Consider the following 13,070-nt stretch of genomic DNA (forward strand, 5'->3'; position numbering starts at 1 on the left):
GTACTGTACTGTACTGTGTTTTATTCATTCCTGCTGACACACTCAGTGGAACCTCAATATCTACGCTGCAGTGCTAATTAAAAGCGTAGCAGCTATGTAGAGGTTCCAAACGGAGCTATCCACACATCAAACTTTGATTCCTGTGGGGAAATAGTTTTATCATCATATCTTAACCTAGTGAAGTTTTAATAAATTCAATTCCGCTTAAATAAATAGATAAATGAAGTTGGTGGATACAATTGAGTAACCCTATAATGTACACCGTCGCCCTCCCCATTGATGTCATTACATTGATTGCTCGGGAAGGAATTACACCGCAATTCATATTGACATGGCATTGCCAGCACTGGTGGCCATATCTTTTAAGCTACTACTAGGCCTACTACTTGTTAATTACTAACTGATACTGAGTTATTTGGTTTTTACGGTATTTGCACTGTGACTGTCACATTCTTATCTGAGACGATTGACCACCTAATTTCTAGGTTTTGATATTACACTGAAATGAAATGTCATTATCATATAAATGTTCTACGTTACTTTCAATATTTGCGTGAATTGAAAAACAAACAGAACCCAACCCAGATAAACAATGGGTGGTGGGGGAACAATGCCAGGAATTCCCCCAATTTCCTGAAGAGTCCCCTGCAATGTCTGAGTGAAGTCACAGCTGTATCACAAAGAATAAAGATCACGTATTAAGCAGAAGCAATGCTGCCCTCTAGAGCCCTTTTAGAGGTGCATGCAATGCATACTGGAAAACACTTCAGAGGGTGAGTGTGTGACCCACTCATTCCCCGCATTATTTTTTATTTTCATGGCGTTAATATAATATTGTGCATTTTAACAAGTAGAAGGAACTATAAAAGACAATTATTGCAAAAGTGAAAGAATACATAGATTTTGAAGGGGAGCATAAAAATGTACGCAATCGTGAAATTAAAACAGACTATGAAAGGACATGGATATAGAACTGAAAACTGCACTAAATTGCAGAATGATCAGCGGCCAGGATGACATCATCAGAGGTTTCATCTGTATAATCAGTGAGTGCATGTGACAATATTGTTAATCTTTTGAAAGTTTTTTGTTCAAGTTTGATGTTTTCCTTCTGTGCATTTTACTGTGGAAAAAGTGTGGCTCAGCAACCCCCGCCCCCCTCCTCACTGTATAAGTTTATTTTCCCTTTTTACCTCCTTTATGATGAAATCCTGTTCTGTTCTTTGACTATATAGAAGTGTCTATTTGTACGTCTCTAAATGTTTTGATGAATTTAACATGGTGGACCCTCTTGTAATGCTTAATTGGGTCCTCCACTCACAATTAACAGTCTTTGTATTGAGTTTGTGCTTGAAATGTACTGTAATTCTGCAAACTGTTAATAAATATTTAAATCAATCAATCAATTACTTGTAAGAAAACAAACTACCTTTATCAACTGGTTCCAGTGGAAAAATAGCAACATTTCCAAGCCATTTTGTCATCACTAAAATGTTATATCTTGAAAAAGTTCTAAGAAAAAAGTAATTATTTCTAAAATATGACATATTAACAAATATTGTATGTACTTGGGCTGCCTAAATCACAGTCAGTTAGTTCAAAATGTGCTGTCCATCTTCTGACTGGCACCAAGCGAAGTTCAAGTCACATCATGGAATCTCTTCAGTGCATGCCTATTACATTTCTGAATTAATTTGAATCATTTTTAATTGCTGGCATTTCATGACAGCTTCCCAAAAATAATATATTAAGGACTTATTGGAGCAATCATCCTACAACAAGCCCTTATGTCCTAAAATCAGACTATTGGAAATCACCCGGGTCCATCTAAATTCAAAAGGTGATCATGTTTTTGCTTCTGTGGCATCTTGACTATGGTATCAGGTTAACCCAGTTCTGCATGTTTAACCACTGACTAAAGCCTATATACTCTCCATTGTGCAATTAGTGACATTACACACTCATGTCATATCACATCATTTTATCCATTTAAAAATCTCTCAACTCAACAGTGATGTAAATAGGTTTTCAATGTAATGGCTCCTGGGACCCATGCAGGGGCAATCTTTTAGATGAGACATTTTAAGAGTCCTACTTCAATGACTTTAGAGTACAGTACTGAGTACAGTATTGCATCCCAGGACCCTCAGAGTGTGACATGATTGCGTCCTTTCTCAAATTAGTGAGTCTAAGGATGCAGGATGCAGGCTATTTGCATCACTGACCCAATACGGTCAAGGCATATAGCTGCCCAACTAGAGCCAGGTTCTGTTTAGACGTTTCTTCCAGTTAACTTCTCTGCCAAGGACAGGATTGGACGACTTTAATTAATGATCACAGACCGCCAAGGACGAGATAGGCTTTTATATTGAAAATAACAATATGTATTTTCAGCGTATGTGAACGCACCGGTTATATTCCATCCAGGTCCCGGCCTAGAAAAAACTTTTTGCATTGGAATTGAGCTCAGATTGAGTTGATCATACAAAACATAGATGTTTTTGGAGCTCAATAAAAAAAATTGGCGACCACACTGGACCGTTTCAGCTGTTGTGATCACTGACCATGTATCTAGGGTACACCCCTGAAATGCTTCCGTGTTCCCGGAAGTGTGTCAATTTTGTCGGTCTAGCTTCTTAAAGGGGCCGCATAGGGCTAAAACCTTGGCGGTCTGAGCCATTTCTAGAGGGTGCTGTTTGGCAGTCAAAGAGAGGTTTTTCCTTGCCACCTTTGCCAAGGGCATGCATGAGGAAATTGTTGATTATTGACTGGCTCTGCATGTATAGTGTCACAAGAGAAGATAACCTTTTTTGTGATTTGGCGCTATATAATTAGATACAATTTCCTTGACTGTGAGACTTTATTTTTCTCTATCTTTTATTGTATAATTTGTATTTATTTTTATTTCTTATAAAAAATTAAATTAATATCAGCCCATGCCTCTCGGAAACTCAAATGAACGAGGTTCTTCTTCACTATAGTGAGGTTGCCAGTAGAGCAAAATCGGGGTGCCCGCTGCCTTAGTGGTCAATCTCCACAAGTCTTGTATCTATCAATAAAGGCAGAAAAACCAGTAGAGCAAAATTGAACATGACATGATAATGTTTCTTGTACCATTTAACAACTGTCAATAGAATGTCAGAGTATCCCATTTGTGGTGTGCGTGACCATGTGTCTGCGCAAGTTGCTGGGGTTGTTGAAGCTGGCATTGCATCGAGAGCAGGTATACGGTTTCTCCCCAGAGTGAGTCCGCAAGTGGATCTTCAGGCTTCCGTTCTGTGTGAAACGCCTACCACACTGAGGACAAACATATGGTTTCTCTCCAGTATGTATGCGCATGTGGATGTTCAATGTCGTCTTGTTGACAAATGACTTTCCGCACAGGCCACAAAGAACTGGTGACTCTCCAGTGTGGCTCGCTCGATGTACAATCAGGTCCTCACGGCTGAAAAAACGCTCCCCACAGAAGCTACAATCCAGGGATTTATTGGCAGTGTGTTGGCAGAAGTTGGGGTTCTGTTGTTGCTGGTGTGGATGATACTGACTGATGTGACTGGAGTGACCCCCTTTATTATCAACAGTCACGGTTGTGTTTATTGAAAGTATCTTTGCCATTGTGACTGTCTGGTTCAAGCGACTTCTTTCTAGTTGACTGTCTCTTTCTGGCCTCAGACTGTTATCCTCTGTCCCTCTTATTGCAGGTCTCTCCGCAGCAGCACCACTAAAACTTGGGAGATTGTCATGGTTGATGGAGTGATCAGGGGACAGAGATGCGAGAGCCTGCAGCTCCGAGGCAGTGAAGAGATTGTTGCTGTCCTCTACAAGGAGCCCCTCCCCTCGACCGTGGACGCTCACAATCTGTATGTCTTCACGCTGACCTGACATAAGGGAGGAGCCAGGGGCATCTAAATCCGGAGTCCCCATGGCAACACCACCGTGCATGCTGTGATTCCCAAAGGCATCTGGATCTGTGGCAAAGAAAAATGACATCATGGATGGATCACTTTTTGTCAACATAACATCAGCATTGCAATTCTACTAGTCTGGATTTGAGATGCAAACAAAGTAGCATTTGCCTCACCTGCAGCTTTCCTGCATGATCCAATGTCCTCTTCATCCTTAATCAAAATCACATCTGGTGCCTCCCCTGCTACAGACTCAGACTGGCATATGCACAGTGCACAAACAGCAAAACTGAAAATCATGTTGTCAAGATGCTTGCTGAACCACATATTGTATGCAATATTTATCTTACCTCCACTCCTGTGGCAACACTAGAAGTCTCGATTGCTGAAGGAATTGTAATAGCAGCATAATTTCCAACAACTTTCTGAGCCACTGGTGACTGTACAGGAGCTAGCATTAGTAGAGGGAGAGCAAATATCAGTTTGAGAGTCAAGACCACCACCACTAGTGTTGTGGTTGATATAAAACTGGGTTTCTAATAAGGACGCTGGTCTAGTAGTAGCAGTAGTAGAAGGCTAGTAGTAATTACAACAATAACTAATAATCTGTATATTTCTATATCAACTTTCTAAACAAGCTTCACACAATAAAATAAAGTGCGAAGTTAAAAAAAGAAAACTAAACAATACTTAAAACATTACATTACTTAGCACGGAAAGCTGAATTAGGGTTAGAGTGGAAGTCGGCGAATGATCTCCATCATATCACCACAGACTAGAGGCGTGTTACATGTTTATAACCCCACTCCCATTCGTGGCCTTAACAGTTATAGCTTACGCACGTGGCCACTTTGTCATAGGGGACTTCCATTAACCGTTACCTGCCAGTCTAGTCCGTGGTTTAGGGACGTTTGCTCTTGCCAGGGAGAAGCGACTTGGCGGCCGTGCGACGTTGTTCCTGGTTTGAAGCCGCAACGAAAACACCTCACTCCTCATTACCTTCATCCTCATCCTCAGCGCTTCGTTTTCTTTCAGGCTTTGGGTGATTTGATTTCGCATGGCTGCCGAGCTCTCGGAGAAGAGTTGGCTGATTTCGCCCACTGCCGCTTTCGAGAGTACGTCCATTATCGACAGCAGTTGAGTCTCCAAGGCAGTGGGAGACATGTTTGTTGTCTTTTTTGTTTAATTCTGTGTAGGAAGAAACGCGATACAAGTAACGTCGTTTGGTTACCTCCCCGTAGAGAAGCTACACAATGGCCTTTCCGGTGACGCGTATTACCGTAAACCCCCCAAAAGAGTATGCGCGCGTTTCTTTTTCTTTCTTTCTTTCTTTCTTTCTTTCTTTCTTTCTTTCTTTCTTTCTTTCTTTCTTTCTTTCTGTCTGTCTGTCTTCTTTCCCTCAGTGGTTGTAGCAAAATAAAGTTATTTCTGTCTGTCTGTAGCAACAAACACACACACACACACACACACACACACACACACACACACACACACACACACACAATCCAAGTTGATTTTTATACTTGACACTGATTGATACCACAACACACAAGGAATATTGTCAGTTTTATTTCATCATCATTGATACATGATAAATGTTTTCATTCACTAGCACCACGCACAGAGTGGATAAAGATCTTTACAGTATGTGCCGAAAACAAACATAGGATACTCAACAAGAGTGATGAAAGCAATCACAGCATAATTAAACATACAACTACACTGTACAAATTATAGTGCACAACATCTAATTCCACACAGTCCACATTAAAAGCTACAGTAGACTTGATGTGTTTCAGTTTCACTCAAGTGTCTTGTTCAGAAACCAATTAAAGCACTCCTCTGGTACCATACCAAACTATAAGACTAGTCTCCGAAGTATAGCTAATCATCAGCCTTTTATAACTTTGGTCTTTTCATCTCTGTCTGTTCTGTTGCCTTTATTTTGTCTAGGCCTCTGCTCCAACATGCACTCCTCCATCTTCCCCCTTTTGTTCATTTGCTTCACTTGCTTGTATCGCAGCACTGCTTGACATGTCTCCCTCTCTCTCTGCCCCAACATCCTCCTCCTCCTCTTTTACCCTTCCTGGGCTATCTTCTATCACTGTATTTTCGACAGCCTCTCCTTCCTCCTTCTCCACTGATGCCTCCTCTGCCTCCTGTGCCAGCTCTTCTCCTTTCTCGCTTGCTGTGTCCTTTTCCTCCTTCTTTTCTTTATCCTTCCTCCCCTTATCTAATTTGGAGAGGGTCTGGCAGAGGGACTGGACATAGGTGAAGACACACATGGGGTCGGGTCTGTTGCCCATCAGGATCATATCTGACACCTCCAGCAGGGGGCAGCAGTCAGCCAGAGACCTAGGGAGAGATGAATTTAAGAATTATTATTTCTTTACCAGCTGCAAAGCAGGCTGGTCTACAATCTATCAGGTTGGTAGTGGTAATTTATCATTTCATTGGCTGCCGTAGTCACCTATCTTTCTGATTGGCCACCTCGTCTAGGCAACCAGACGCTTTTTGCCTACCTCTCAGCCAATGGGATAGTATTGCATTGCAGCCACACACACCCAAATACAGATAAACATATATTTACATTTCATACCACAATTCTGCAGACATAATAACGCAGTTGGTAGTTAATTGATGTTCATCAATTCTTGTTTTTAGATTGGAACAGGTGAGAATTGAGGCATTTGAGGACACCTGATGGGACCTAAAATGATTTGGTTTCAGAGTAACTGGGTGAAGGAAAGTGAGCGTTGCATACTCTGCGGTACTGAAGGCCAGGCTGAAGTTCTTCTCCCTCTGTTCTGGTTTCAAGGTCGAGTAGTCAAAGGCATCTGGGAAATAACTATGGATAAGAGCGCAGAATGCCATCCCATCACACCAGGATGATGAGAAGTTGTCCATGTTGATGCCCTAAGATTTCAGTTGGAGGAGAAATTAAAGATCAAAGACAATTATTTGAACACAATTTAGTAGATCCGAAGTTGTAATTCTATTAAGGGTGGTGAGTGCAGATTCAGATGCAGTATTCCTCTGTAAACTAGCAGTGACAACATGACACCGGACAGTATCATCACCTTACTAATTCTAAAGTTGATGAAACACAGAGGATAGAGGCCTACTGGTCACATACCTGACCAGTGGATATGAGTCATAACAGATATGGAACAGAAAAATAGTACGATATTAAGTGCACAATAAAACATGATGTTCAGTGATGCATCCTGCATCATGTCTCCAGATAAAGCGTACAGTACAGTACAGTACAGTACAGTACAGTACAGTACAGTACAGTACAGTACAGTACAGTACAGTACAGTACAGTACAGTACAGTACAGTACAGTACAGTACAGTACAGTACAGTACAGTACAGCTGACACCACCATCACTTAAAAATGTGGATCACGACACTGGCTTTCACATAGAAAGGAGGTGACACTACCAGAATGCCCAAGATTATGTCTCTTGGGAGATCGCATGGTGCTGCCACAGGGGGTCACCAAGGCACAACATGCATTGGTGACTGCAGGCCTTATTACTGCAGCTAGGTTGATACTGAGAAACTGGAAGAGCTCTGCTACGCCAGAGATCACAGACTGGACCCAACTTATGACTGAAACGGCATCCTTTGAATACTCAATTGCCAGAGGAATAACGTCAAAGGGAAGTTACATGAGATATGGGACTACTTTTATTTATATATCAAAGGATTGTTGTAGTAACATTTTGTATTTGTACATTACATATGATATAACCACGAGTGTCAACAACAGAGTGTGGAGGGGTGTTGTCCAGGGGTTTTCTTTTTTTTGACTGCTAGGTGTGTTTTGTTTTTTGTTTGTTTTTCTTGTCTTTTTCTTTTGTGTAAGTCTTTATTTAAAATCATTAAAAAACTTTGATGACAAAAAAAAAGAAAAAAGAAAGGAGGTGACATTCAGTGCCAACATTTATTCCTTTTGTTCCATTTGTACGTACATTATTTTGTATTAATTGATCATATGTATTATTGTGTTATTATTTTATGCTACAGGTATAATGTTGATTAATTTAATACATAGGACCACGATGACCACAGTCCTCCAAACCTTTTAGTTTAATCCTTTTAGCCTAAATGTCCAACTAATAAAGTATTCAATCAATAACAAGTCAAGCCTATAGATATAACATTAGATACCATATTAGTGAAATATACAGTATGTAGATCTCACCTCATAGTTGTGTGTCTTTTTGCGGCACCAATCCAGTATCTTCTGTTTGATTGATGCTCCATTGGCAACAGCCATAGCTGACCTCTGAAGTTTGAAGTTGCGGGGTAATGGTGTCCTAAAACATCAAAAATATTCCATAACTTCCCATGTAGCCCCTATAAACTAACAATAACACTAACAATAACACTAACAGCTTAGCAAATGTAAAATGTATGAATAAAAAAAGCAAAGTAATAGACAGTATAAAATGATGTCATCATGACCCATAATGTATGGTTTGACTCACTCCGGTGCACCTTGCTGGAACTTGGCCATGATGTCATTTCTAGTGGAAGCTCGAGCAGAGCGGGCAGAGGTCCTCGGCCGTGACAGAGCAAGAGGTACAGAGGCGGATGGAGCATTTGTGCCAGTCTTTCTTTTTGTCTTCCCTTGCTTCTCCAGTTCCTTGCTCTTCCCCTTGTCCTTCCCTTCTATACCTCCAACACACTCTTTTTCTTTGGCCTGTTTTTTCTTGTTCTCTGCACCCTTTGATGATTTTGCCTTTGTGTCTTTCTCACCAGCCTTTGGCTTCTGCTCCGCTTCACCTGTGTCTGACTTTTCCTCCCCTCTGCCCGCCTTCTCTTTGTCCTCCTCCTTCATGTCTGTTGGTTCTCTTTTGCCATTCTCAACCTCCTCTGCCTCTCTGCTATTTTTATCCTCTGCCTTTTCCATCTTCTCTCCCTCTGCCTCCTTCTCTCCATTTGCTCGTTTACAAACTCCGGTGCTTACATCGGTTGATGTCCCGTCTTTATCTTTCCCAGACACTTTGACATCATCTTCAGGATCTTTCGGTGTTGTCTGAGGCATGTCCATATCTCTGACGATGGCCTCGTTTACCTGCTCTTCAGACCCTTCCACCTCCTGGTCTTCCACTAGCTCCCTCGTGGTGGCTTCTGTCCCCTGGGCATCACACTCCTTTGTTCCTGGGACCTCTACCTGGAGCAACATGATACCGTAGAATAATACTTTAGTTGTTTGTTGTATTTCTGATCAAAATGTTGTAAGGCATAAATTATAGTAGTGCAAAGTATACCGTTAAGAGTCTCAATGGTTTATTTCACACTAACCCTATTCCCTGAGTTGAGAAATAAATTGCAGTGGAATTACAGTATGTAACCAGAGGTATTAAACCGTGTCACTTCAGTTTATTCCAGGGACAATAGGGTGCTTTACAGTCCAATGTACATAATGTTCTAGTACATACTTTAAACACATACGGTATCCTTTTTGTCTCCAAAATGTCCTATATTTGCCTTTACAGATTAACATCACTCAAGTGTATACTTGTTTTGTGTCTGGCTTAATATATCCTTTAATTGAATGTGTACATAAAATGCACTACTGCAGATTTCGTACTGGTGACTTTCCATTGCGTATATGATTGCTATATGATTGGTCTTTGAGGAACAGTGCAGGTCACATACCAGGTCATGTCACAGAGTAGCGCCTCGCCAGTTGTAAAAGGAAACTGTACTGTCAGCGTGCATGCATGTGTGAGACATCCCTGATGAAGATTTGGCACAAGAACAGGTGTAGCGTAGCTCATGCGGGCATGATCATTAGGCTACTCCTATATTCAACTGTGTTTATCCACACCTGCCAGTTCCACAAATACATGTACAGCTTCAATCTTCATGGATTCTAACAATCACATGTGCATGTAAACACTCACTCACTCACTCACTCACTCACTCACTCACTCACTCACACACTCACACACGCACACTCGCACACTCACGCACGCACGCACGCACGCACGCAGGCACACACACACACACACACACACACACACACACACACACACACACACACACACACACACACACACACACACACACACACACACACACACACACACACACACACACACACACGCACACTCGCACACTCACTCACACGCACGCAGACACACACACACACACACACACACACACACACACACACACACACACACACACACACACACACACACACACACACACACACACACACACACACTTACCTGGTTATTGTTATTGTTGTCATCGGTTAGACTTTGACTGGCTTCCATAGAACCAGAAGGCTGCAGACTGGGCGATTCTCCCTCCATGATGATCCTCTGTTCAACTGCCCACAGGATCAGATTTCTAATCACTCCTGATGTTCTATCACTGTCCTACTACAAGCTTTCAGTTCTGTCTTCTGTTACCTCTGGGAAGTTTTCATTCAGTCAATAATGGTCCAATCTGACCATTGCTGTTTACTGTCGCTGTCAGTACATACAGTAGTATAGTAGTAGTAGTTTAGTTCTACTGTATCTCTGTCTTCGTCTCAATGTCTGTCTGTCTGTCTGTCTTTCTGTCTGTCTCTGTCTCTCTGCCTGTCAGTACTACACTGCATGTTTGGCAAGTGCATGTGTTGGACAGTCAGTGGGTACCCATGCTATAGCCTCGTCACACCCGCCCCAGCCCCATCCCCCGCTTTGTGAAGATTCCTACTAGCTACTTTATCTGACCTTCCGAACAACACAGTGTCCAGAAATAGAGCCCCAGTGACACAGGCACAATCCAGTAGACGCAGACAGCTGCATCTGCTGTGGAAACGCGGGTGTACACATACACATGGACATGTGCGTGCAGTCATAGACGTCTTTACTCACATTCACATAGTAAAGCTGAGCGACTGACAACATTATAACATATATGTACCTGTACATATACTTATATATAAAAAGAGAAGCCATACATGAGTGCAGAATGTTTGATTATAGACCTTCAATTTATGGGTCATGGACTATTATTGACATGTTTAAGAGTTAGACTATAAGTAGTTGTATAAATGTAATAAGTACTGTACCACCAGTATGAGATTTACTCAATTGTCTTTTGTTGTTGTTTTCACCTATATTTTACGTTCCCATTGAGATTAAGATGTGTTTTAAAGAGAGACCTGGTCAAGAAGAGCAGCCGTTACAAACAGTACACAACAAACTCATAATAAATATGTTAATACAATAAGGTAAAAATGCAAATAAGTAATATATTTATTTAAAAGATTGCAGAAATGAAAGCATCCCGCTGATGTCCACACACACACACACACACACACACACACACACACACACACACACACACACACACACACACACACACACACACACACACACACACACACACACTTAGCTAGTGGAACAGATGGAGAAGCCCTTATACCTTTGATGAAGTTTGCAGCTCTCCAAAGTCCTTTGGGGTCACTGCTCTCTCACTCTCACTAGTCTCACTAAGTTTGTCTCTGTCTGTATCTTTCTCTCCCTCGCATCTGTCTTGTTCGTTGCACTTTCCTCACTGGTATCACTGGCTTGTCTCAGTGCAGCGTTACCAGTGTCCAGTGAGTCAATCAATTAATAATTTCACATCTCTCTTCCTCCCATTTGTCTTCTACCTTTCACTGCTCCCCCCCCCCTCCCTTTCTCATATCTGTCACAATTCTTATCTCTCTGTCTGTGCCCCACACCCCACCCCCCTCCTGGGTAAATATACAAGAATGCCCAAACAGCTTTGAAAATATACTCCCTGCCGATTTGAATATCCTGACCTACCACATGTCCCATCAATCTCAATGCTCCCAACTCAATGCCCCAGCTGAACAGTGTATCTACTCATTCAACACAAAACAGATGGTTTTAAAAATAAACAGCTATCTTTCCTCTCTTTCTCTTCTCGCCCTGTCATTATCTACCCCTGCTGCTCGCTCTCTCCCCCCGCTCGCTCGCCCGCTCTCTCTCTCCATAATGTGTCTCTTCTCTGCTCTCCAAGTCTTGGGGGCTAAAAATATGTCAGCACCTTCTTGTTTATCTCGCCTGCTCTTTATGGCCCATTTGAGTGGAGCCTATCAATAGGCTACTCATCCCTCTTAATGGTGGGTTCCATTAAGCTGTTGGACATGTGTTGCATGCACCATATGGTATTGTGAAAGCCTTGATTTTTCATAGCCCTTTACATAACTCATGTATGCTAATAAATGAGAAAAACAAATATGAGAAGAATCAGATAGTAATGGTCGATACTTGTGTGTGTGTGTGTGTGTGTGTGTGTGTGTGTGTGTGTGTGTGTGTGTGTGTGTGTGTGTGTGTGTGTGTGTGTGTGTGTGTGTGTGTGTCTGTGTGTGTGTGTGTGTTTGTGTGTGTGTGTGTGTGTGTGTGTGTGTGTGTGTGTGTGTGTGTCAGATAGCAGGTGATTAGACCTATAACTGTACAACAACACATAAAACTTGCGATTTATGGAATTTTGACATCCTTGTGGATGAGAAGGAACACAACCGCATGCAGGGCCTTACACTTACAGCATGATAATTGAACCCATTTGTCATTTACCAACCCCCACACCCCTCTCTGCCTGCTTGTTTTGCTCTGTTTATTTTTGCAGGTGATTGGCGAGCAGTGCTGGATGGTTTGTGTGGAGAAAATGGCCTGCTGCCACTGTGGGTGTGGCACTGGCAGCCTTGTTTGAAGTTTATTTTATTTAAGACATGAACATCACAATTACATTGGACAAACCAGATGCATGGTGATTTTCTAAACCTGTCCACAGGAGGCTTTTGTAAAGAAAATGACACAATGACGTTTAGTAGGAGCAAAAAAATTATATATATCATAACAGTTATGCATGATTTTTATTGTCTGCTTGTAATATGAAATTATAAGTTTTAATATGGTTGTATAGTAGCCTATTGAATTGTGACCATGATGTAGTAGTGTGCAGTGACAAGACCAAGACATTTCTAATTAAATTATCCAAGATATCTGTGCTAGCGGAGTCTGCATGTGTACAAATAGGCCTTCAGCATATTGGCCTACATCTCTAAATTGGTGCTATTTTCTTTAAATGATACATTTTACAGGCATATAGCCTGCAACAAGCTTCAACGTTTTAAAAA

At 41.7% G+C, this 13,070-nt stretch overlaps 2 protein-coding genes across 2 annotated transcripts; both read right to left on the reverse strand.

The window, feature by feature from the left end:
• Positions 1–1,410: 1,410 nt before the first annotated feature.
• Positions 1,411–5,132, reverse strand: LOC310872900 (uncharacterized protein). Its single transcript, XM_083785083.1, has 4 exons — positions 4,787–5,132; positions 4,256–4,356; positions 4,082–4,163; positions 1,411–3,968 (listed from the first exon to the last, which is right to left on the reverse strand). Exons 1-4 carry the CDS (start codon positions 5,067–5,069, stop codon positions 3,139–3,141), a joined length of 1,296 nt encoding a protein of 431 aa, XP_083641209.1. The 5' UTR covers positions 5,070–5,132; the 3' UTR covers positions 1,411–3,138.
• A 334-nt stretch (positions 5,133–5,466) lies between these two features.
• On the reverse strand, positions 5,467–11,565 carry smtnl1 (smoothelin-like 1). The gene is made up of 6 exons (XM_083785324.1): positions 11,348–11,565; positions 10,159–10,262; positions 8,404–9,092; positions 8,118–8,232; positions 6,670–6,821; positions 5,467–6,260 (listed from the first exon to the last, which is right to left on the reverse strand). The coding sequence occupies exons 2-6, from the start codon at positions 10,243–10,245 to the stop codon at positions 5,855–5,857; spliced, it is 1,449 nt and encodes a 482-aa protein (XP_083641450.1). The 5' UTR covers positions 10,246–10,262; positions 11,348–11,565; the 3' UTR covers positions 5,467–5,854.
• Positions 11,566–13,070: the final 1,505 nt, after the last annotated feature.

Source organism: Protomyctophum parallelum (assembly GCF_964188405.1).
Source record: "Protomyctophum parallelum genome assembly, chromosome: 16".
NCBI lineage: Eukaryota > Metazoa > Chordata > Actinopteri > Myctophiformes > Myctophidae > Protomyctophum > Protomyctophum parallelum.